This window comes from Zingiber officinale, chromosome 6A, assembly GCF_018446385.1.
Source record: "Zingiber officinale cultivar Zhangliang chromosome 6A, Zo_v1.1, whole genome shotgun sequence".
In the NCBI taxonomy this organism is placed as follows: Eukaryota; Viridiplantae; Streptophyta; class Magnoliopsida; order Zingiberales; family Zingiberaceae; genus Zingiber; species Zingiber officinale.
In genome coordinates, this window is record NC_055997.1 from 128,231,319 (window position 1) to 128,257,007 (window position 25,689).

Sequence of the window (25,689 nt, forward strand, 5' to 3'; positions counted from 1 at the left end):
TAACATAGTAAAAATAATCTCATTCAGCCTCAAGAATATTCTTTTGGTTTATAAGATACTCGATTTAAAGTCCAACAAAGTAGCTGACATAGCAAAAGTTATTGAAACCTTTGATTCGAACACGAATACTGGAAATAATTTTCTAAAGACACGTTGACTCTATAGAATACCGAGCAATAGACATCCAACAGAAATGGTAGAATATTATTGATAAAAACTAACTCAAAATTTATTAAATAGATGTTTAATAGTCATCCTAACCATAACTCTTAAAAGATGAAAACAACATAAATTATAAATACTGTAAAAGATAATTAAAAAAGATTAAAAATCTTTTGGAATAATATTTTTTAGGTATGAAACTTATGGTTACTGGTTTCATCCAATAATTAACTGTAGATCTTTGAACAAGTTCAATTTGATATTGATGCGGTGATAAGGGAGAACCCACCTATCACGGGTCAGATGACACAGTATCGGTTAAAGTCAAGGCGGTCAATGTCGAACTTACAGAAAGAGCCTCGGCCAAAGGTGGTTGTCTAGTTATCCCGGTCGGCAAAGGAGTGGCCGAGCGGATTATCCCGCCGATCAGATGAATGGACATCATGGGCCGATCGGACGAATGGACAAACTCGTAGTCGGCTGTTTCGGTCGGCAGGAAAACGAGCCGCTCTGACCACCCGTCTGGTGCAAGGAATGACATTACACAAGAGGAGACGAGAAAGCAAAAGAGAACACTCTGTCTATCATTAAATATGAAGAAGCCAAAACAAAGAAGAACACTCCATCTATCATTTATACACGGAAATCAAGTCAAAGAAATTTTCCTCTGGCAATTAATATCATTAAATAAGGGCAGATGAACGATCACAAATAAAGGTATAAAAAGGTACACCAAGTATAAGGAAAGGCAAGATTTATCTATTTCTTGATTACTCATTCTCTCTTCCTGATTCTAACTTAAGCGTCAGAGGGTCAACGACAGAGACCCCTTCCCTGGTTTGGTTTTGTTTTACAAGTTTGATATCTTCATCCTATCAGTAGTCATCTCATCCCCAACTTTCTAGCTTCCCTCGTTTAGACAAGATCAGATATATTATAGGTCTTATGATTTAACCTAAATTAAAAGTTATGCTCTCCTAAAAACTTCAACTAATCCTAATTATATTCTGATCCTTCTCTGATCCTACTGATCCTATTATATTCCCATTGATCTCATCGATCATATTCCGATTCCACTAGGAAAAAATGATCTTTACACAATCCAAGATCAATTCGATGTTTGGAATCATAAGATTATACGATCCTATGATTCAGGAGGATGTTATACTACGATCCAAGATCATGCGATCCTATAATCTAGGATCGTGCGATCCTATAATTCAAGATCACATAATTCTACAATTTAGGATCATGATTTTATAAATATGGATTCTAATTTTTTATTATCATTGTTAATATGGTAAAAAAGATTACTTATTCATTTGAAGCATCTTCATTATTGTCCCCCCCCCCCCCCCCAAAAATAAACCAATAAAATAAAGGATGTAAATTATGATAAATTTTATTATTATTATTATAAGAGTATCCACATGGAGCTCCCACTATGATGTGGCTTTAGCGAAGGAGCTCCCTCCCATAGTAGAGGGAGCTCCTTCGTGTAATTATGAGGAAGCGGCTTCGTGAACACAGTTACTTCTTTGTTATTTTTTTTAAAAAAAATTGTATTAAATATTTTTATTTTTGATTTAAAAAATAAAATTATTAAAATATTTAAAAAAACATTTATGATTAATAATTTATGAATTTAAATTTTATTTCTGATTAATAATTTATGAATATGAATTTAAATTTTATTTCATTAATAATTGATGAATTTAAATTTTATTATTTAAATTTAATTATATATAATTGTATTCGTTATTCGTTCGATGCTATACGACAGGCTCAGCGATCTGATAGGAGCAATTCCGCATTACGTTAGGCTTAGTCTAGTTAATCGGACTTGCGCTTCCTTTAACTAGACTTGAAGAGGAGGCTTGTGATGTGGATATGGTTTAGGGGCAAAAAAAGAATTAGGGAAAAGAGGAGGGGTAATTTGGTAAAATCAATATGTAGGGTTTTCAGAGAGAGAGGGCACTGTTGAGAAAGGAGGTCCTTCTTCTTCGTGGGTTTTTTTTCTCTGCCGCCACAGTGAAGAGGAGATCACCTCTGTCGGCACCGTCTCCCTCGTCGTCGGCGAGCCACCACCCTTCTCTTCTACTCTCCCCCTCCTACGGCCGGTAGACGCTTCTGGTCACCATCTCCTCTCCTCCTTCGACACCGACGTCGCCTTCCCTTCTCCCTCTTCACGCCGCAGGCGTCGTGCCACTACCCTCCTCGCCGACGCCTCCTTCTCCCCTCTCAACCCCAACGTCGGAGTCGTCGCCTCCTTTCTTCTCCACGACGACGCTGCCGAAGAGCATCGTCGCCGCCCCAGGAGGCCTTCGGTGTCACATGTAGCGGCCTTTGCTTGACCCCGCCAGCACGCCGACAACCCACTGCCCTCTTCTTCCTCTCTTTCTGCCGCCGCCGTTGTTGTCATAGCCGTTGCTGGCACTACAGTCCATCGCCACAATGACTTTTCCCTCTTTTTCGTACACCTCCTCCATTCTTTCTTAGTCGCCGCCACCCTTATCGCCGGTTAGGCACGCCATCGACCATCCCTTCTTTTCTGGCGTCGTCACCCGCTCCGTAGCCCAGGCGAGTAGTTCTTAGTCATCGGCACCGCTGCCGGCACCTCAGATCCGTAGGTTCGGTTCTCCGACGCTCGATCTGCAGTGTCGTATGCCTCTAATGTCAATCGGGCCCTCGAGCCATCACTGTCATTATGTTCTGACCGGACTTGTGTGATGTTTTTATGTTTCGGCCTTCGTACCGCCATTGTATCTCGGTCTGCGGGTCGCTAGTACCTCTCGGCTTACGTGCCGATGTCATACCCGGCCTGCATGCCGAGGTCACATTCGGTTTCGTGCCACCGCGTCCGGCTTCGCTTCGTTAGATCCAGTTCTTCATCCGCTTGGCGTCATCATCTGCTCTTCTGGGTCATGACAACTCGACCAACGTCTCATCCGAGAGCGTCCCCTGGGCCAGGGTATGTTCTTTGTCCATATTCTATACGTATTTTATTATTTTATGTCTTAGTCTGTTATTTATATACTCGTTGGATCTGTCTCGAGCATCGGGGTACTAAGGACCGGGGTAATCTAGTCGCTGGCTGCAGGTAGTTTTGACCAGAGGATTTTTGACGACTTGGTCAACATAAAAATTATCTTAGCCCACTCCCTTTCGAGATGTCATAATTCGATCAACATTTTATCTATCAAATTTGGTGATCTTAATTCAGATTTTCGACATGATAGTATATAATGAAAAGTGTAAAGTCCATGCAAAAATTGTTAAAAAGTTTTTTTTTATAATAGAAAGACGTGTGAAATTTTTTTATTTTTAATGGAGAATTTTCAAGACTGTCAATACCTTGAGTAGGAGGGATTTTATTATTTCTCGGGATTTAATTCCAACCCTACTATAGTAATTGGGATTTTAGTGTCTTCGTTAGCGCTAGTTGTTACGAAAGGTGTCCTGATTCAACGTACCAGAACTAGATAGGGGTGACGTTGGTCAATAAACACGCTAAAAAATTTAATTTTTATATAATATCTAATATACGAAATTGGAATAGAGATGGATCGACCTCACGGAGTACAAACCCCTTTGAGGCGCCACGTAGTTGTCATATTAATAGTCCAAATACCCAAGCATCATCCACCTGTCTCCACATGTGGCAGCACAGGCAACTCGCATGCAGTCCAACTCACTTCGATGAATATAATTCAAATAATTTCCTAATTATAAATATGCTCCATTTTATCGATTTGTTTCCATCCAAGTTAATCCTGATGGACGCTCAGGTTGCTCCAATGCTCGGCCACGCTTACGAGCTCGAGCCAGAGAGACCCGCCGGCTTACGTGCCGGTAAGCCGTTTAATTCTACGATTTGCAGATTTATTTTTGCGATTTTAATTGACATGTTGATTTATTTGTGCGTGCAGCAATCGATGGAGAAGAGGAAGCGATGCGCCATGAGAAGAAGCCGGTGCTGAAGAAGGTGAAGGAAAAGGTGAAGAAGATCAAGGACACCGTCAAGAAGAAAAACCACGGCCATGGAAATAGCCATGAAGAAGAAGATGATGACGATGAAGATGATGAGGAAGAAGACCCTGAAGTCCACGGCGGTTTGAAGAACACATTGGAGACATGCGCTGGTGAGTTCCAGGAAGATCCCGCCGCTCCGACGTCCTCTGAAACTTCCCGGGAGCGTACACGAGCCGGCGAGGAGATAGGGATGTCGTCGGTGATTCAGTCATTTATGGCCATGTCAGTTGAGAATCCTGCTCCGGTGAAGAACGCCGAGGAAGAGAAGTGTGCCAGTGCCAGGGTCTCTGCCAGAACCAAGACGGCGTACGATAAGGTGGAAGGAAGATTAAGAGGAGGAGTGGGAGTGATGCTGGTGGAGAAATTGAAGCCGGGCGAGGAGGACAAGGCGCTGTCCGAGGTGATATCGGGTGTGATCCAGAGGAGGAAGACGGCGGCGGGAGAGACGGTGGCGGCGGCAAGCTCCGGCGTGAAGGGCGGCGGCGTTGGGGTGGTGGGGAGACTCAGAGAGGCTGTGGCTTCTTGGGCCGGCGGACGACGCAGCTCAATGAGCGAGCACGCCGAGCAGCAGAGCAAAGTAATCGATTTATAGTAAAAAACAAGTCACTTAATAATTTGTCTTTTAAATATGAGAAATATATTTCGTGGCAGAGTTAGAGGATGAGAATGGACGCGATCGACAGAGTTAAAGAACAATGAGCAAGTAGCTAGCTAGTTGTTTGGTTGTATCATGAGGCCTGTGTTCTGTTCTGTTCTGTTTAAAACCTCGCGAAGTGGATCATGGAATACATTGTGTATATAAATAACTTCAGCGCGTGCTAATTAATAAATTGCAACGAAGTCGATGAGTGTTGTAAAGTTGTTTGCGCTACTTAGATTGCATCACATCTATTAAACCCAATGCTATGAATTTACTGGCATCAAATCAAATCTGTTATTACATTGTGAAATATATTGTTTACAATTAAACTGTGTATCTACACGAATCACAAATTGATGAGCTAGTGAACCGCACTGCAATCCCTCTTGTTGTCTCTACCGATGGTAGCAATCAGGCAGCGGGAACCGCCCCTGTGAGGTTGCTGGACAAGTCACGGTCGAACACATTCATCCTCAGCCCATTCTTCATGAACAATGTGAGCGACATCTTTTGCTCCACGCGGTGGCCGGCGGCGACCTTGAGGCGGTGGCGCAGCAGCACCGACGCAGCTACCAACTTCATCTGCAGGTAGGCGAGGTCCTTGCCGAGGCAGATGCGCGGCCCCGCGTTGAAGGCCACGAATTTGAACGGGTCGTGCGGCTGGAATTGCTTCCCGTCTGGCGACAGCCACCGCTCCGGTCGGTACTCGAGGCAGTCGTCCCCCCACACCGATTTCATTCTTCCGGCGGAGTAGATGGAGTAAGTGATGGAGGAGCCCGCCGGCACGAATGTGCCGTCTGGGAGCATATCGTCGGAGATGACGTACTTGGAGTCTTCGGGAACAGACGGGTAGAGACGGAGCGTCTCTGAGAGGGCGGCTTTGAGATAGACGAGGCGGTCGATCTCCTCGAAGGCGAGAGGCGTGGAGAGCCACTCAACAGGATCACCGCCGCGGGACTCCGTCAGTACGGCGACGAGCTCGGCCATGATGCGGCGCTCGACGGCGGGGTGGACAGATACGAGCCAGAAGAACCAGCAGAGCGCGACAGAGGAGGTGTCTCGGCCGGCGAGTATGAAGTTGAGCACAACGTGCTGGAGAATCGAGTCGGAGCACTCGCCCTTCTTCATGAACCGAGAGAGGAGATCGTCGTAGCTCCGGCCGCCGTCGCCGAGCTCCAGCTTGCGCTCCTTGATGATGGCGGAAATGTATCTATCGACGCGCGCGACGCTGCTGGCGAGCGTGGCCTCCATGCCGATACGGAGCCACTTCTTGAACCGCCACACCACCTCCGGGAAGATGAACCTTTGGAGGCTGGCCTCAGTGGCGCGGTCGAACGCGGCGGCGAAGGCGTTCTCCGGCAGATCAGGCGCCAGCGTCTCAGGGTCCTTGCCGAAGGCCAGCCCGCAGATGTTGTCGAAGGTGAGCCGGAGAAGGAGGTCCTGTAGGTCGACCGAGGTCGACGTAACAGAGGCCTGCTTCAGAATGGGGACGAGACGGCGGTGGATAGACCGCGCAACCCACCTCGACATGGCGGCGCGGAGCGTGCGGGTGGTGAACTCGAGCGCGGCGGTCTTGCGCTGGGCGAGCCACGTGTCGCCGTCGGAGTTGAAGATGCCGTCGCCGAGGAGGTCGAGGAAGACGGCGTGCCACGTGGGGCCCTTGGGGTAGTTGTCGAATCGTGCCTTGAGCACGTGCTCCAGGTTCCGCGGGTCGCAGGTGACGGTGACGAGCCCCTGGCGGCGTGCGAGTCCGGGGACGGCGCAAATGCAGGTCTGATAGGTGCCGCCGGCGCCACGGAGGTTGTCGGCAATCCACTCATGCATGCGCTCCGAGTGCTGGAAAAGGCCGGGGAGGCTGCCCACCACCGGCCACACTCGCGGCCCGCTAAGCCCAGACGCCAGCCGCGAGAACCACACCACGCACGCAGCCACGCACGCCATCAAAACCAAAACCAAAACCGCCGCCAATTCCATTGCCTCCTCACACACAAAATGAAGCTGAAACTGAAGCGTATTTAATGGCCAGACTGTTCTTTTTATTCTCACCAACAACTGCATCACTTTATTTCTTGTTCTAATTAATTAAATAAGGTGAGTCCTGAGATGGATCGATCATCCAATTCGTCATCAGAATTCTACTGCACCGGTAAATATTTGATGGCATTTAAGCATAGAACAAGAAGGTTATTGGAAGGGGAGGTGAGAGCAGGTGAGGGAGGGATTAGACTACTGGAGGAAGATGAAACTGGCCACCTGGTTTTGAAAGTTTTTGCCCTGCATTTGTTTGCGTATAAATTGATGTTTAGATTTTGGTGACATCAAATGGAGTTGGGTGACCAAATTCAGTACGCTGATTGGGGTGCTGGAATGAGTGCAGTATGAAACTTCAAAGTAGGTGAGAAGCAGTATTAAGATCGCTCCAGTTTCAAACCAGAAACCTGAATTTGCTTGCTAGGGTTTGATATCAAACACGTGTACAAGGTTAGATAGGTGAGGGTTTGGGATAATTTTGTATATAAGCCTTTTTGTTGGTTGCACTTGCAAATTCAAGAAGATGGCATTCGGTAATGACCCAAGAGATTTTTCTTGCGGTAATCACTTCTTTAAACTACCATATGTGCTGAACTCAGTAAGGAAAAATAAAAAGATTCAGAATGTATAAAATAAAGAGAAGAAAACATAATAATAGCTACCAAATCAAAGCCATTACCAACTCACATGAAGGGCTGTTTACTCAGACAGAAATGCAAGGAAATAATCATGAAATAATAGAGTGGGAAAGCTGTTGTTTGGCCACAGTAGACAAGGAGAAATCTTCCAGAAATTTGTTTCAAGAATCAGTATCAATGTGTGCTACACGACAAACTTAATTATCAAGAATTAGTAACTAGGAAGCTTACAGTATGATGTACAGACTACAGAAACAATTATTGTGAATAAAAAGTAAGTCATGTGAGGAGGATAGTTTTCTTGCTGCTCATTTGAACTCAATTTATTGCTGTAAGGCCTCATGATTGGAGACAATAATGAAATTTATGCATTTTTCCTAATTTGAAGAAAATTCAAGGTAACATAATTCTAGTGAACAAATCTCCAATGCAAACATTAAATTGATTGGCTTCAGGAAGGATAATATCACTATATAGCACAGCACAAAAGTACTTGTGAAGTTAAGGGGAAAAAATAACATAACAATGAAATTGATTAGATAATGAGATACAACCTAAAAAAACTCAAAGTCCAAATACTTGCCTCCAGGCTTCACATCTGCTCCTACAATCCTCTTGCCACTGGTTCCAAATCCATCAGTTGCTCCAAATTTCAGCAATAACTCCGGCTCCACTGGCCTTGGCACCTCTGGAGGGGTGCTGCAGCGTATCAGGGCCCAATTGACACCCTCAAAAAAGGGGTGTTGCTTTATCTCGGCAGCCCCTCTCTTTACCCCTAGTCGCTGCTGGGGTTCTTTAACTAGCAGTCCTCTTATCAAATCTCGGCTTGCATAGCTGGTCGATGGCATTTCAGGAAATCTAAGCTGCTGGCCTACCACATTGAACAATGTTGCTCTGTTGCCTGAGCCCTTGAAGGGTGTCTTCCCATAAAGGAGTTCATGGAGGAAGATACCAAAGGTCCACCAGTCCACAGCACTTCCATGGCCTTCGCCTTTGATGATTTCAGGGGCTAAATACTCGTGAGTCCCAACAAAGGACATCGATCGGGCAGTGGTTGGCTCAACCACAAGTTCCGGCAGTGTGGCAACCTGCTGTCTCGGTGTCTCAGCCCATGGTTTTCTTGTTTTTTTCTTGTTCTTATGGGGAAAGAGTCTTGGTATAAAACATGCAGGTTGAACACAAACTGAAGTAGGCTCAATGCATGCTGGTTGGACACAAAATGCACCAGCTGTACGTTTGGAAGGATCTGAGTCGAGTGATGATTTTATCAAAGTGGGTGAAACAGCACATCTCAAGGAAAGATCAAAATCAGAAAGCATTATGTGGCCATCGTCACGAACAAGTACATTTTCTGGCTTCAGGTCTCTGTACACAACTCCAAGCATGTGTAAATACTCGAGGGCAAGTAGTACTTCAGCAGCATAAAATCTGTTCATGAATACAAAGAAGAAAAAAAAGTAAACACATGCTACTTTAATAAGAAAATACATTTTTTGTGATTATATTCATTTTAAAAACTTAAATATAAAGGATCTAAAATGAATGTTTTCACAAGAATAACAAATATACTAATATAGTAAAGCATCATAAGTAGAATAACCATAAATTATACAAAATATAAATAATTAAATATACATAAAATGTATTTATAGTTCACGTCGAATGACCTAAGTGAAAATAGCTATAAGAGTATGCTGTTAGATCAGTTAATTATAGAATCAGTGAGACTGTCTATGATACTATCAACTGGAGATACAATTGGGCTAGTTAAGATCTTTCAGTTCATTTTTAATTACCTTATTTAGATCCCGTTTCCTATACAATTTTCGGTTACCCACATAATGCTAATGTGTCTGACTAAATTCACTCTGTAAATTACTGTTTTGTTTCTTTTCGATAAACTGACTGTAGCTTAACTATTGTTGTCTACAATGACATTGAATCAAAATTTTTGTTCCTATGGATTGGATTGTGGGTTAGATATCAACTCTATCCTCTTTGACAACACAATTCAAGTTCTCACATGTCCATCTTTTCTTTATTGCCTCATGTTTTATTCGTTATTCACTTTACACCTATAAAGGCTGTTGATGTGTGATTGTATGTATTTACAATTATTCTTTATATTATGTAGGCACATTTATTGAACTTTTTTTTAATATCATGCACATTAATTTTTAAAATTTTATATTTTGTGCATTTTTTTGGTTAAATGGAATTGTCTTTTTATAATTAATATATATATATATATATATATATATATATCATTTTTTATTAATCAATGCTTGTATTGAATTTTAAACAAGATCCAACATTTGGTCGAATTTTTATCCCATTGATGAAGTGTAAATAAATCAAGGGGAGCCTTAGCGCAACGGTAAAGTTGTTGCCATGTGACCAAAAGATCACGGGTTCGAATCCTGGAAACAGCCTCTTGCAAAAGGCAGGGTAAGGCTGCGTACAATGGATCCTTCTCCGGGACCCCGCATGGCGGGAGCTTCGTGCACCGGGCTGCCCTTTCTGATGAAGTGTAAATAAATCAAAATCTAATTCTTGAACATGGGAAGAAATCATACCCACTAAACAAGAACCACCATTATCAAACTAAAGAAAATCTATTCAAAGGATGATCTACTTTTCTTTGTTATTTTTGACCATAAAAGTGAGTTTTCATCTGTCTATGGGGTGCTAGAGAAGTCAAATTTAGCCCATAAGAAACATTAGATTTCAGATTTATAATAGTTTCCTAATATAAATTTTATGATCACTTGACATGAGAGAGAAGAATATAATTGAAATGGAATTTAAGTGGATGAACAAAGCTGGTATATTTGTGCGCTCATTACCATCAAGATATACAATGTATATCTTTAACACAAAAAGATATTACTACGAGTCAAAAAATTGTGATTCAATATCATTGTAGTATTACTAATAATTTAAGTAAGAATCCACTGCTATGATACTTAGCATCCACAAATCAATGTCTGTGGAACTCAAAGCTCCGACTTTTTATCAAAGAACATTTCAGAGTGATAATCCTTGCAACTATTCCAGTGATACATTTTCTTGGAAGAAATGATTAGAGAAGCATTAGATCATGCTCTATGAAAAAGCTAAATTATAACTGTAAATCTGTGACAATATCTCATATTTAGCGAGGATAGAAATTAGTTAATATGTCAATAAATTGTCATACTAAAAAATATCAAATCTCAGGAACCAAACTCAAACAATGTTCAGGAATGAGTATCACAATTTCATGGGAAAATGACATGTAAAAAATATAAAAGAACAAAAAACAACTAAAGACCAACATTTTGTCACTGGTGCTAAGAAGACATTAAGAAGGTAATAATAACAAACCAAAGCCCAAAGATTGGACAGAACTTGTCATATTCAATTCAGGAAACCGGTCATAGTATAGACAAATAAGTAAACTAATGAACTGAAAATTAATATGGTAACTACCTTGCTGCATACTCAGAAAAGTGTTTCCCTGGCTGTCGTTGCCTCAATGTATGCAAATCACCACCAGGGCAGAATTCCATCACCAAACATGAAAATCTGTCAGTCTCAAAATGAGTGTACAAAGTTGGCAAGAAAGGGTGATCCAGAAGTTGGAGAATCTCCCTTTCCGTTTGAGCCCTTGTTAGCTTCTTCCTACTTGCAAGAGATGCCTTGTCCATCACTTTCATTGCAAAGTAACACCTTGTGCCACTCAACTCTGAGAGATAAACACTACCAATATCACCACATCCAAGGCGTTTGAGTAATCGAAACTGACTCATACCCAAAATACCATCTCGAGATCGAATTGCTAGAATAGCCTTCCATCTAGGATCATTCCCCTTGTGTGGCTTATTTGCGCTTCCGGTGATATTGCTCCAGCTGCTATCATCACTGACGCCACTGCTATCACTTGCTCTGCTAATACTAGTTTTAGTACTTTCAAGTGAGTCCCCTATCACACTGCCCTTTGCACTCTCACATGCCCTTTCTGAGCTAAGCATACCATCACTAGTAATCCCACTTCTATAGGTACTTGTACAAGTGTTAACTATACTCATTGCAGTTACCACTCCAGTGCTATCGATACTACTGTGAGGACTGACATTACCACTTGGGGGAAGGGAAGCATCCCAGATGCATTCCTTTTCATCAGAATCTGGTGGCAAAAGAGTTGTATCCATTGGCAGCAATATCTTTGGAACAGAAAATGGAGAAGATAAAGAATCTGATTCATTCAGTTCACTAGGAAAGCTCTTATCTGGTGATAAAACAACTGCACTTGTTTTTGCAGGAGGACCTCGAATTGAAAGATCTTCTATAAATGGACCTTGTGTAGAGATTCCTTTCATTAAACATCCTGCATCAGATTTCTCTTGGTCAATTGCCACATAGACTGATTTCACCAGATCAGTATCCATTGGCTCCAGGGGATGACTTGCTCCATTGAAAGAACTTCTTCCTCCTTCGAAGGAGTCAACACTCCTGAAGCTATCAACCTCAGGGGTTGATTCATTTTGATCAACCAATGTGCCTTGTATTTCAGATTCCTTTAGAACAAGTGCATCAGCATTTTGAGATCCCCAAACAACATCCGCACCTTGTTCATTCCTTGAGCTACTTGCGTGCATGCTTGAAACCTTATGAAGAGAAGAACTATGAGTGGATAGCATCTTCAACTCAGGAATCCTATCCATTTGGAGTAAAGTTATATCATCATTTACGTTTGTCTAATCACGTGATTACAAGAACTCCGAATTCTGCTATAGCAGAAGCAGTAGATTACACAGCAAAGTCTCATTTCTTATCTTCCCCCAAACTATAAATCAAGAGTGACTATTAGCTTATTAACTTTGACACTGCAGATATGATGAATTCAAGAAGCCGAGCAGTAAATTCTCCACTTTTCTCTCCAGTAACCTAAAATACCAAAAAAAGAAACACTTATTAGAACAAATCTGATTAACTGATCTCCATACCCAAATCAAAGCGCTATATCATCCTTTGCAGCTTGTAGAAAAGATCAATAGCTGAAAACAAAAACTCCAGAATAAAACCTTCCGACTGTCCATCTTGCATTCCACAAAAAATGGGGGAAAATAAACACAAACGAAACAAAATTAAAAAAAAATGCAAAGAAACAACTATCCATCCCGCACATTCCCACCTATAGGGAGGGACAAATTTCCTAATAGGTTAAACAGTGGCCCTAAACAAGAATGCAAGGAATGAAATCCTGAGATCTGCAGAACAAACCGGAGATTTCTCGTACAGCAACTGTAAAATTGGATGGCGCACGCCACGTGACAAGCAAAGCCCGAGTCCTCCTGTATATGATCCGCAATAGATCTCTTGCTCACGATCTTTAGGGTTACGGTTCCTCCTCCTCTGCCTCCTCCCTCTCTCTCTACTCTCTGTTCTGTTCAAAGAGAAAAAGAGTGTGGCAGCAGCACAGCAGAAGGAAAGAAAAGCAAAGCCCGTCTAACTTTAGCCTCAATTTTGTTATTGTTGTAATTCTCTTTTTCAGTATTTTTATTTATTTTGGAAATTTTCATTCCACCCCCTAGCTGATCCTTTCTTTGCAAAATGTCCTTTATAAGTTCAAAACATTAAAATGACCCATAATTTTCAAATTATTGTCACTTGACCCGCATTATTAATACCATAGTATTACTTAATAGAATGTCGATGCAAAGAAAGGATAAATTATCACTTAATAAAGATAGATAATATTTACGTCCATTTGTTTTTCTCCCACAGATTGACGCATTTAATCTCTACAATGAATGATTATTTTAATAAATTTTGGAATCAATTCTTAAGTGATATAAAATATCCTATTGGATATTTAATATTTTCATACAAAGGATCACTATACTAAGATAAAATAACTCTTATAATTTATATGTTTATAGACCATATTAGACTACTTAAGAAAGTAGTATCATATTTTACTCTAATTTATTATTAAAAATAAATAAAATATAGAAATATAAACACTGAGTCTAGCTTAACTTGTTGATATGCCTAACTAAAGATAGTAAAGATAGAAGCAATTTTATATGCCTAATTGGCAACTTAGTCAAACCACTTAAGCTGGCTAACTATGGAAAATTACCACCAAAATCTAAAGGTGAGTTGCAATAATTGATGGTCAAACTGACCAAGGGACTAGATCCAGTCAAGTCCACATTCACTATCCACTTTTTCACTTTTTGGGTAAGAAAAACAAAAGATGTTGCTTTGCTTGTTAGGGTTTTGTCTTAACTTTGATGTGAACGGCTCGAGACCTATTGTGTGCCATTTGGGTCCAATCAAGCAACCACAATAATGCTCATCCATTTTGGCATAATCGAACTGATAATAGAGGAGTCAAGGATTAATCCCCATGATAAGTAAGGCATAAACGTAAGTAGCATGAAGGAGGAAAGGCATATGGCATGCCTAAAAAAATGGTTCAATTTGATTAGAAAACAGGCTTTGGATATTGGTCAAGATTGCATGATGATATAAATGGTGGGAAGATGCTTTGGGATCCTCCCATTGAATTCAACAACCTAATACTTTTTCTTTTGTTTATTTTTTTTTAATTTATTTTTTTAAGGAGGAAGGGACTGCTTTTGGTGTAGAGTGTTGGAATTAGGGCAGTGGGGTGGTCCTCTGCCATGATTCCTTGTCACTTTAGACAAAGTAGTGCAAGTGGTGGGACACAACCTTGTCTCTTGCTTTTCGATCCACGGAGCAAGACTGCATCTTCCCTACCGATGTGCAATCACTCTCTTCTCTAACAACTATAAAAGAAGGAATAACTCTGAAAGAATTAGTGTTGTTCATTGATTAATCCAGGTTTTTTTTCACTTTACTCCATAGTTTACATTATTTTATATGGTGAACCTTATATCCTTATGGTTTAAGGGATTTAGAAAAAAAATAATTTGCAATTCAATTGATAAAATAATTAATATAACAAAACAAATGTTCTCATTATACCTTTTAAGTCCATGTATAAATACATTGATACAGACATAGCAAATAGAGAAAAATTGTTCTGTAAATCATTTTTAAGTCTCCATAAGCAATATATAAGAAATGAACCATACAAAAAGGCTGTACATCACACTTGTTAGTTGTTACAAGAGATAATAGTGCCACTGCTCCTTTGATAAATTACTTGATTGGCTTCATAGTATGGTTTACATCACATATTTGTGAAATTTGTAACGCTGGCCACTCATTATGCTGTAATTTGGTTTTACTAGATGAAAATACGGCTCCCCTGGCATTGTTATAGGTCTTGTTGATCTACCGAGTGCAATTCACAAAAAATAAATATAATTAATTGTTGTGTAGAAACTAGAAAATGTTATGAATTGATTTTTTTTTTAGAATAAAATCAAGCAAATAGGATGTAGCTCAGACTTGAAATCTCATTTGATGTAACCTTTAAAGAAAGAATGGCTTGTCAAATATGGACATTAGTTGTGCTAGTGTTTATCATCTCTCAAGGACAAACCTCTAACTTTTTTGGTTATTTTCATATTGGATTATACTGACCTTTAGAAACTTTTCTTCAAACCTCCTGAGGATTTGCATGGAACTAATCTTGCTTGCAATCTGCAGAAAATTCAACTTTCTTCAACTCACAGCTGTTCTTGCTCCCAAGGGTTTGTTTTTAATAGATAGATTTACTACCAGATGGTTATATCCTGCAGGCCGAGACTGCTCTTTGCTCTGTGTGAAGCCTAATTTGTTCCTTGGCTTGGTCTGCTCTTTTACTACTGGTTTTGGAATATTCTGTGGACAAACAGAATAATGCTCACTATTTGGGGTCAAAGACAGTAGTATTAACAGACAAATGCCACAACCATGCAATAATCATAGCGATCACTGTGCTTAGACCAAAGCACAACATGTAAAACAATATAATTTGATCTAACTAAAGTTAATGAGTTCTTCAATGTTGTCTTGATTTTTAAGATGATGTACAAGATCTATATTGGAGGGTGTAATACATGGAGGATTAGAAACAAATTTTCTGTCAAATATTCTCCTCGTCCTTTTATCCTCGATTACCAAAAACCTCCTGACAAGTTGTAATCGCCCCTCCAACACTAATTTTATGCGTCTGTCATTGCATATATTTTCAACGAAGTATTTATATTTAAGTGTATTATGACTATTAGAGTAGTCAAATGCAAACTCTCTTCATCTCACAAGATTTATTGGAGATTTCTGAAAACATATATTCAGAGCCATCAAAAGATAAAGGGGACTAGTTGAAGGATTAGTGAAGCGTTACACTGAGAATGTGCAAAAAGTGCAAGTGCACTTTTGTATTTCTAATAAGGGGGAAGTGTAACAATCTTCCCATATATTTGTGGTCCTAACAAGGCTAAAGATATTTGGTTTTTGAAAAAGCTTAGAATTAATATGTTGAATCCTATAATAAGGCTAAACTATGCTAGCAGTTGCTTGAGAGAATCTTGTAATGTCAGTCATGGGTATATGAGGAGATAGGATTGAATAAGAATTTTAAATGGAATCTAGATTATGTGGACTTCAACAAAATCTACAGAAGATTTCTATTTCTTATATTGGTACAGAAGCTCATAAAGGCCAATTTATTACTTCATTTGGATGTTACAAATTATTTTCTAATTTCCTTTAAATCTACTTTGGGTCCTTATTATTTGGTCCGGCAAAAGAAGTTACTCCCATAGAATGAGTTCATGCATCTATGGGGCAAATGACTATTAATACACGTAGATTTCATACTTAGGTCTTCCAGACTTATTTTCAAGTCATCCAGTCTAAATTTGAATGTATAAAGATTGAATAAAAATTCATAAAGATTTAATTAGAGAAATGTAGGCATGGTAACTGTCATAGATAAGTCAATATTTTTAAGCAATAAAAAGTGCTAAAATGCCTAATCTAATGTCGAGTGATTGTCTTGAATTTCATTTGTCTTGAATTTCCATATTCAACAATTTAGAAAAAAGATCCATCAAGTGATGCACATTTTCTGATCTTTATCCAATGACACCACGTATGAAAGGCACAAGCCACAACAAAATTGCAGGATGGATCCAAACAGCATGAGTGGCCAAATAACTAAATAAAAGAAATCAGAATGGAAATTCCAAATTTACCTCCGTTGTGCCAACTATAGCTTGATTGTCCACAATCAACATGGATACTTAACCATTTTGGCTAACCACAGGTCAATTCAGGGTGCATGGGCTCTTAAGCTGTTGCTAAGGAGATTTATTTGACCATACAAGAAATAAACAAGCATTGGTTCATTTATGCTCCTCAATTTACCATTAAGTTGCCAAATGATGATTTTGCTCATCCTTTTCAGGCTTTAAAGTAAAAAAAGCCAGTCTCCAAATGTATTCTTCGTCTTTCTGGAATAAACCATTTCATACACTGTCAAGAACATGCATCACTGCTCTATTTGATCACTGACACTCCATGAAGTCCTTGATTCAGAATTTTTCTCCTTATTTCACCTTTGTTCACCCAGAATGCTAGGTTGGTTACCAGATGTAGTCAGAGTAGGATAACCAACTACACCATTGCATTGTTCAGTAGAAACATTCTAAGCAATTTGTGAGCTATCTACTTCCTCCCTGGTCTTGCAAAGGCTTTACTGATTAAAGATAGTGTGTTTTTCGAAGGAGTGAAACCTTTTTCAGCCATCTCTTTGAGAAGCCGTTTTAGCTCATAGCCATTTGACAGCTTTGACCAGCCACCAATTAATATATCATATGTTGAGGAATTGGGAGAAACGCCTCTTTTATGCATTTCATTTAACATTTCTCCAGCCTGATTCATCATTCCAACCCTGGAAAAGTCATTAATAAGCATGTTATAAGTGCTAAGTTTAGGAATAAATCCTTTAGTGACCATTTCACAGTATAACCTTACTGAATCTTTACTGTGGCTTTGCTTAGCATGGGCAGTAACCAGTATATCATAGGTAAAATTATTTGGAGCCAACTTTCTTGACTTCATCTCATTAATCACCTTTTCTGCTTCTTCTATCCTTCCAGAAGCTGATAGGCCCCCCAATAGTGTGTTGAAAGTTGCAACATTTGGTGATATGCCTTCAAGAACCATCCGGGAATACATATCAAATGCTTTATCTAGATGGCCATTCTTGCAATATCCCAGTATAAGCGCATTGAAAGTAATGGTATCAGCTTTCAACCCTCTTCCCAACATCTCATTCAGAACAGAATTAGCTTTCCTTGTCATTCCAAGAGTACATAAAGCATGGATTATCATATTATACAGTGTGATATCAAGAAGAAATCTATTTCCTATCTTCTCATGCATTTGCACTATCAAATCTGCCCTATTGCCCTTTGAACATGCTTGTAACACATTTTTGAAGGAAGATCTTTGGCAAAACCCAGTAACAGTCATTTCAATCAATAAATCCACAGCACTGGTAATATCACCCACATTGCTGAAACCCTTAATTAAGGCATTGTATGTGATGATATTTGGCACCAGACCCATAGTTCTCATTTCTTGAACAAGTTTGAGAGCCTCATCTATTCTTCCTTGTTTAGAGTGTGCGTTAATTAAAGTGTTGTATGTCACATTGTCCGGAGTTAGTCCCATATTTTTCATCTCAGTGAGAGAAGATTTTGCTTCTTCAAACTTCCCAAGCATGCAAAGATGATTTATAAATACATTATACATGACAACATCTGGTGCAAGATTTTTTTGTGTCATTTCCTGGCCAACAGTCAACGCAGCAGATCCATTCCCAACTTTAAAGAGTCCATCCATCAAAGAGGTGTAATTAGCACAGTCCATCACTACACCTTTCTGTTCCATCTCTTTAAAAAGACTTTCTGCCTCCGCCATTTTTCCATTCTTCCTTAATCCATTGACCAATGAATCAACCACAAATTTGTTTATTACCAGACCTTCCTCTGTCATTTTTTTGTACATCTGAAAAGCTTCTTCTAGGTTTCCAATCTTGCATAGGCCATCTATAAGTGTTCCATAAGTTACAACATTAGGAGAAACATTTATTTCCTTCATCTTCTGCACAGTATCAAAAGCCTCAGAAAGCATTTTGTTTTTAATATACCCATTGATGATAGAGGAGTATGTAACAACATTTACATTCAGTGATTTCCTATGCATCTCCAGGAATGCAGATTCAGCTCCCTCGACATCTCCTGCCTTGCAGCGCCCATCAATCAGAGATGAATATGCAACATGACTAGGGCTGAGATTAGGGGAGCAAACCAACTGAACCATTTTTTCTGCTTCATCAACCTTTCCCAACTTAAATAGCCCATTCATGATGACAGTGTACAAAACCATATCCATCACAACACCTCGAGTAACCATCTCACCAAGGACTGCAAAACTTTGCTTTGCGCTGCCTGATTTAAGTAGTGCATCTATAAGGGTACAATATGAAACATGATTCAGAGCAATTCCCATCTTCGGCATCTCTCTAAAGAGCCGAATGGCCTCCGGCAACTTACCCTGGTTGCAAAGTCCACTGATGAGTGAGTTGTAAGTGACAACGTCGGGCAAGATCCCACTCCTAACCATATCTTCATAAAGAACAAAGGATTCTTCTAGCTTCCCTCTCTTGCAATATTCACCAATAAACGTAGTGTGTGTCACCACATTTGGGCTACTACTCGCCCCAATCTCTTCAATCACTTTCCTAGCCCTATTAAAATCTCCAATTGTACAAAAGTGTTTGATCAAAATGTTGCAGGTAACTATATCTGGAAAAACGTTCTCCACCTTCATACTCTCGATAAGACCTTGAACCTTGTCTAGATTCCCTATCTTGCAGTACCCGTCGATCATGGTATTAAACCCAACCACATCCCTCACGATCTCACCTCGAACCAGCATCTCCATCAGCGACGCCGCAACATCCACCAGGCCTCTCCGGCAAAATCCTTTGGCCAAAATGTTGCAGCTAAAAGAATCGAGCGGAAATCCCTTCTTCAGCATCTCCGACAGCAACCCGACGGCAAACTCGGGCGATTCTAGATCACAAAAACCCCAGATGAGAGTGTTATAGGACACAACGTCGACGTCTCCAGCGGAGCGGATGATTGAGAGGGCGGCGTCGAGGGAGCCCATCTTGCAGAGGGCGTGGAGGAGGACGTTGTGAGTGAAGGCATCGGGCTTAGCGAAGGCGAGGATGAGGTCAGCGTAGACAAAGGGTACCTCTTCGACGAAGCCAGCCGAATTGAAGCAGGAAAGGAGGAGATTCCAGGCGCGGGTGGAGGGGTGGATGCCGAGAGAGAGCATGTAGTGGAGGGCACGGAGGGCTTCGTCAAACTGGCCGCAAGACAGGCGGGCGCGGACGAGAGCACGGAAGAAGACGACATAGATAGGAAACTTTGACGGCGAGGGGACGACAGGCGAGGTCACAGGGGGCGGCATGTCGACGGGAGCAGTGTGGTCAGGCTGTTTTTCTTCAAGACAAAAAAAAAAAAAACAAATAAACAAAACATACATTAGAAATAAAACAAACAAAAAAGCATTTAACTAATTATTTGTTAACTTTATTGTATTTTAGAATTTCTTTATTCATTTCTTGTTATGAAAAATGATATATTTATGGGAAAAAATTCAAAGAAAAATGTAAGGATAAATATATAAAGTGATGGAACATATAAAAAGTGAAATGATGGATCATCACTTTATAGGTCTATCATTTAATTTTTCCTTAAATTTTTTTTCTTGAACACATACTGTTTTTGTTATCAATGTGAAGATAGTCTAAGATTTATCAATGTGAAACCAAGTCATCGGATTCACGACCGAGCTTGGGTCAATTCAACCCGACTCAAGATCAAGTCAGCTTGACTCATGATCAAGCTCAGATCAAGTCAATTTCACTCAAAATCGAGCTCGGATTAAGTCATCCGACTCAAGACCGAGTTCGAATCAAGCAAACGAACAGAAAAGCAGAGCCATGCAATCATAGTCCGACGTGATCCAAGCTCGATGGGTAGTCAAACAAAGGGGAGAGCGAGTGGGGAAACGATACCTACATGTTCTGAGAACGTGGGCAAACATGTAAAACGTGACATGAACACGTTGTGAGACTATGGGATGACACGCAGGAAATGCACAGTATATGGTAATAGAGGTTTAAAAAAAAAAAAAAAGGTCATATACGCTGTCCCGAACTTCCAATAGACCGGTCAATACCACGTGGAGGTCAGAGGGTCAGGTGGTCCATCGAAGAAGGGTGAGCCGACCGGACACATGAAAAAAGGGCAGGCCGATCGGCCTGCCCGTACATGTCTGATCGTGAAAGACGCCCTGACAGGGGTCGGGGTTCCGACGCTCAATGAAGTAGTAAATGACCGAGCGGAAGGCCTAAGAGAAGGTAGGACATAATGGACGCGCCGGCCGGCTGGCGCCGGGAATTAAGGTCGTCCGGACGACGCTCTTCGCGCCGGCTGGCCGGACGGACGTCCCGGCCGGGCGGTGGGTGAAGGATAGGAATATCTTCTGACAGCCGTCAAGTCCTATGGCTAGGTCATACTCTAAGTCTGACAACAAGGTGTTCTGTTGTCCCATCACAGACGTGATTGAACTGTAGCAGTATGGTGTCAGGTAAGCTCTCTGACAGGTACATACCGAGGTATGGGCTGCGGACACGTATGCGCCTCGGTGGACGTGCATTAATTCTTTCACCGCTCTATATAAAGAGTCTCTTCCTTCGCCGGAGGTACGCATTCTACAAGCTTTGGAGCCACCTTTTGCTGTCCGCTTACCTGACTTGAGCGTCGGAGGGTCGCCGCCGGGAACCCCTTCCCGGCCCGACTTCTGTGCAGGTTCGCCGGAGATTCGTGCGACCAGACGGAGGCCTACACCATCGACTAGGAGTGCGCCACGTGCCCAGCGTCCTTTGGTTCGATGATTCGGACAGGATCAATTTGGCGCCGTCTGTGGGAACGCTCCTGCATCCGATCGGCAGCCATGGACGAGGCTGGACGACAACACGTGGTGACGCTCTCGAACGAGGAACTTGACGCTCTGATCAAGATAAGGGCCGCTAAGCTCGTGGAGCAAAAACAAAAAGCCACAGCCGAGCGGCCGGAGCAGCAAGCAACATCGGCGTCTGGTGGTCAAGCGGAAGCACCACCGACCACCGTTGCATTTCATCGAGCCCTATTCCGCACCCCTGAAGTCGTACCAGCTCATAGGGATAGGGGATCTTCTTCGGAGGAAATGCCTGTTGGAGCAATCCCAATGGTCCGCGGGACCATGCATTTTGGTGTTTGGGCAAAGGGTTTAAGTTAGGTTTACCCTTGTTATTTGATATGTGTACTTGAGTTGTGCAGGACTGCAGGTGACACATGTGACTCAGGTTGACGGCTTCGGGTCCGGTGAAGGATGGAGCATCCGAGGGACCGTGGACAAGGCAGCGAGGACAAGGGCCGAGGAAAGCAACTTCGAGGCATACGCGAAGGATGACATTGGGGACGAGCCGCGGGCTTGGATGCATCCGAGGGACGAGAGCCAAAGGAAGTAAGCTTGAAGGCAAGAGGTCAAAGCTGCAAAGAAGAGTCAAATGAGTCGTGAGGGTATGAGTGCATGAGAGATTGTACTCGGAGTAAAATCCTAGTTTTAGGGTTTTACTGTAGCGCACTGTAGCAGTTACTGTAGCGTTACTGTAGCAGTCGACTGGTGCATGGACCAGTCGACTGATGCACTGTAGCAGAGAGCCGTTGAGATAGCCGTTGGGCTGGCATCAGTCGACTGGTGCAAGGACCAGTCGACTGGTAACGGGCAAATCAGGATGCTGATTTGCTTCAAGCTCTATAAGAAGGAGCTTGGGATGGCCGGCCAACCTGACGAAAATAGACTTGGTTAAAGCCTAATTAGTAGTCACAAGAGTTCTCAAGTGCTTGTGTAATCCAAGAGGTCTTGGTGTGTTTATGGTGAGGTTTCTCCACCCACAAGGAGCGACTTGAGATAGCTGGAGGTTGCCGGGGGCTAATCCATCGACGGATAGGGATCGTCCACCTTACGGACAGCCGTGGAGTAGGAGCATCATCTCCGAACCACGTTACATCGACGTGTATTGGTTTGCTTGTTCTTTTCTTTATCTTTAGCTTTCGTATTCGTAATTAGTATTTGTATTTCCGCTTGCGCACTAACGAATACGTAGGAAGCGACTTATTGGGGGCGTCGTCCATTCAACCCCCCTTCTAGCCGGCCACCGATCCTCCAACAATGCCTAGGCGAGATGACAGAAAGGGGAAAGCCCCCCGAGCGGACGCATCGCCCGAGCGGATCAATCGCCAATTTTCAGAGGCTATTCTACGAGACCCTCTGCCAAAGCACTACGCGCCTCCGACGATCGGCGAGTACAATGGGACAACCGACCCAGATGATCATCTGGGTAAGTTTGATAACACAGCTACTCTCCATCAATACACAGATGGAGTAAAGTGTCGAGTTTTTCTTACCACTCTCTCGGGATCGGCTCAACGGTGGTTTCGGAGATTGCCGGACGGATCCATCACGAACTTCAAAGATTTTCGAACGGCCTTCCTCCACCATTTTGCGAGCAGTCGACGCTACTAGAAAATGAGCGTGAGCCTGTTCGCCATCAAGCAAGAAGCCCGTGAATCACTTCGAGCTTACATCTAGCGGTTCAACCAAGTGGCGATGGACATTCCAACGGCCACCTCGGAAACCATGATGAATGCCTTCACACAAGGCCTGGTGGATGGAGATTTCTTCCGATCGCTCATCCGAAAGCCGCCCCAAGACTATGATCACATGCTACACCGGGCGAACGAATACATCAACGTGGAAGAGGCACAGGCGGCTAGGAAAAAAGAAACTCCAACCTAGCGGGCTCCTCCAGCCGAGCGGAAACAACACGTCGTTCATCAGCCGCCCAGAGGACCAAGGGCCGAAGTAATTCGATCCCCCCATGCCAGGTTCCACGTGCAAGAGGTAGCCGCCGCCTGGCCCAAGCCAAAAAAGAAATGGACCCCAATGTTTTGCTCCTTCCACCGGACGGATACGCACAACACAAGGGATTGTCGAAGTCTTCCCTTCGTGGCTCATCCTGTGCCCCGGAATGCCGGACGACGGTCTCCCTCAGTCGACAGGCAACGGAGAACTCATGACGCCGATCGGACGCGAGCTGATAGGCCACAGCAACAGACTCCCGATCGGCATCGTTCCCCAAGGAAGGAGAATCGCCGAGCGTCCAGAGAATGGTCTCGACCATCCGCTCGGGAAGAGGAAAATAGAAGCAATACTTCCCAAGGCGAGATCAACGTTATTGCTGGCGGGCCGACCGGAGGAGACTCCAACCGAGCTAGAAAGGCGAGTGTCCGGCAGCTCCAGATTCATGCGGTCGGCTGTAGCCAAGAACGAGCGGAAGGACCCGAAATTAGTTTCGGGCCCGGGGACTTGGAAGGAGTTGAAGTACCCCATGAGGATGCTCTGCTCATCAAAGCGGTAATAGCCAATTACACAATTCACCGCGTATTTGTTGACACAGGGAGCTCAGTCAACATCATATTCAAGAAGGCGTTCGACCAGTTGCAAATTGATCGAGCCAAGCTGCTACCCATGACAACTCCGCTCTATGGGTTCACTGGTAACGAAGTTCAGCCGGTCGGACAAATCCGGCTGGCCACATCGCTGGGAGAAGAGCCGCTCAGGAGGACAAGAACAACAAACTTCGTGGTAGTCGACTCTCCCTCTTCCTACAATGTCATTTTGGGACGACCGGCGCTCAGCGAATTCCGAGCGGTCGTCTCAACCTTCCATCAGAAGATCAAGTTCCCAGTGGAGGACAAAGTGGGAGAGGTACGGGGAGATCAGCTAGCAGCTCGGCGATGCTACATCGAGATGGTCCGAGCAGAAGCCAATTCCGCTCGGAAGGCGCCCCGGATTGAGGTAAACGCCATCACCGAAAAGCCACCCTCTTTAATTTATGAAGAAAAAGAGGAAGTGCAGATTCACCCAACCCGATCGGATGCCACGACTTTTATTGCGTCCGATCTGGAGGAGAAACAGAAAGATGAGCTGATCCAATGCCTCCGAAGAAATCATGATGTCTTCATCTGGTCGACACATGAGCTGCCCGGAATTTCGCCAAGCATAGCGCAGCACGAGTTGCATGTCCGACCGGACGCTCGGCCAGTGAAGCAAAGAAAAAGGGACTTCAGCGCCGAGCAGAATGCCATCATCCGGGCGGAGGTGGAAAAGCTTTTGAAAGCCGGCCATATACGCGAGGTGCAGTTCCCGAGCTGGCTGGCTAACGTAGTATTAGTCTCCAAGCCAGGCAACAAGTGGAGAGTGTGCATTGATTTTCGGGATCTCAACAAAGCTTGCCCGAAAGATTTTTATCCTCTGCCCCGGATAGATCAGCTGGTGGACTCTACGGCCGGCTGCGAATTAATCTGTATGCTCGACGCCTACCAGGGCTATCACCAAGTGCCGCTCGCCCGTGAAGATCAAGAAAAGGTTAGCTTCGTGACGGCCGACGACACTTATTGCTATAATGTAATGCCGTTCGGATTGAAGAATGCGGGGGCCACATATCAGCGCTTGATGAATAAAGTATTCAGAGAGCAGATCGGGCGGAATCTAGAAGTTTATGTGGACGATATTCTCATTAAGTCCCGCCAAGCGGCCGATCTCTTCAAAAATATGGAGGAAACCTTCCTAACGCTGCGCAAATATGGAGTCAAGCTAAATCCCCAGAAGTGCCTGTTCGGAGTAAAAGGAGGGCGCTTTCTGGGGGACATAGTGACCGAGTGGGGAATCGAAGCAAATCCCAGCAAGGTGAAAGCTCTACAAGATATGCCGCCTCCAAGAAATACAAGGGAAGTGCAGCGTTTGACCGGTCGGATCACCGCTCTGTCCAGGTTCATCTCCAAAACCGCCGACCGGAGCCTTCCTTTTTTCAAGATCTTACGCAAAGCTACAAAATTTTACTGGGACGAAGAATGTGACCGGGCGTTCGAAGATTTGAAGGCATTTCTGAACTCTCTCCCGATATTAGCCAAGCCGACTGCGGGTGAGCCACTTCATATGTACTTGTCTTCAACCGAGCATGCAATCGACTCAGCTTTAGTGAGGTCGAGCGGAGAAGAGCCTGTATATTTCCTTAGTCACATTTTAAAA

The 25,689-nt window shown here is 42.9% G+C and overlaps 4 protein-coding genes across 6 annotated transcripts; 1 reads left to right on the top strand and 3 right to left on the bottom strand.

Moving 5' to 3' along the window:
- Window positions 1–3,938: 3,938 nt before the first annotated feature.
- Window positions 3,939–4,786, top strand: LOC121995312 (low-temperature-induced 65 kDa protein-like). Its single transcript, XM_042549085.1, has 2 exons — window positions 3,939–4,014; window positions 4,092–4,786. Exons 1-2 carry the CDS (start codon window positions 3,939–3,941, stop codon window positions 4,784–4,786), a joined length of 771 nt encoding a protein of 256 aa, XP_042405019.1.
- Window positions 4,787–5,085: 299 nt separating this feature from the next.
- Window positions 5,086–6,954, bottom strand: LOC121997996 (cytochrome P450 86A8-like). The gene has a single exon (XM_042552703.1). It carries the CDS (start codon window positions 6,890–6,892, stop codon window positions 5,246–5,248), a length of 1,647 nt encoding a protein of 548 aa, XP_042408637.1. The 5' UTR covers window positions 6,893–6,954; the 3' UTR covers window positions 5,086–5,245.
- A 968-nt stretch (window positions 6,955–7,922) lies between these two features.
- On the bottom strand, window positions 7,923–13,026 carry LOC121997991 (serine/threonine-protein kinase D6PK-like). Its single transcript, XM_042552699.1, has 3 exons — window positions 12,769–13,026; window positions 10,975–12,432; window positions 7,923–8,931 (listed from the first exon to the last, which is right to left on the bottom strand). The coding sequence occupies exons 2-3, from the start codon at window positions 12,207–12,209 to the stop codon at window positions 8,058–8,060; spliced, it is 2,109 nt and encodes a 702-aa protein (XP_042408633.1). The 5' UTR covers window positions 12,210–12,432; window positions 12,769–13,026; the 3' UTR covers window positions 7,923–8,057.
- Window positions 13,027–14,510: 1,484 nt separating this feature from the next.
- Window positions 14,511–19,986, bottom strand: LOC121997989 (pentatricopeptide repeat-containing protein At5g14770, mitochondrial-like). Of its 3 annotated transcripts, XM_042552696.1 has the most exons (4): window positions 17,441–19,986; window positions 16,665–17,362; window positions 15,067–15,306; window positions 14,511–14,814 (listed from the first exon to the last, which is right to left on the bottom strand). In XM_042552696.1, the coding sequence occupies exons 1-2, from the start codon at window positions 19,954–19,956 to the stop codon at window positions 17,137–17,139; spliced, it is 2,742 nt and encodes a 913-aa protein (XP_042408630.1). In that variant the 5' UTR covers window positions 19,957–19,986; the 3' UTR covers window positions 14,511–14,814; window positions 15,067–15,306; window positions 16,665–17,136. The 3 variants fall into 3 exon arrangements, with proteins under 3 accessions (XP_042408630.1, XP_042408629.1, XP_042408631.1); XM_042552695.1 differs by having other exon boundaries at window positions 14,512–14,814; window positions 16,665–19,986; XM_042552697.1 differs by lacking the exons at window positions 14,511–14,814; window positions 15,067–15,306 and having other exon boundaries at window positions 17,201–17,362; window positions 17,446–19,986.
- Between the last annotated feature and the right edge of the window lie 5,703 nt (window positions 19,987–25,689).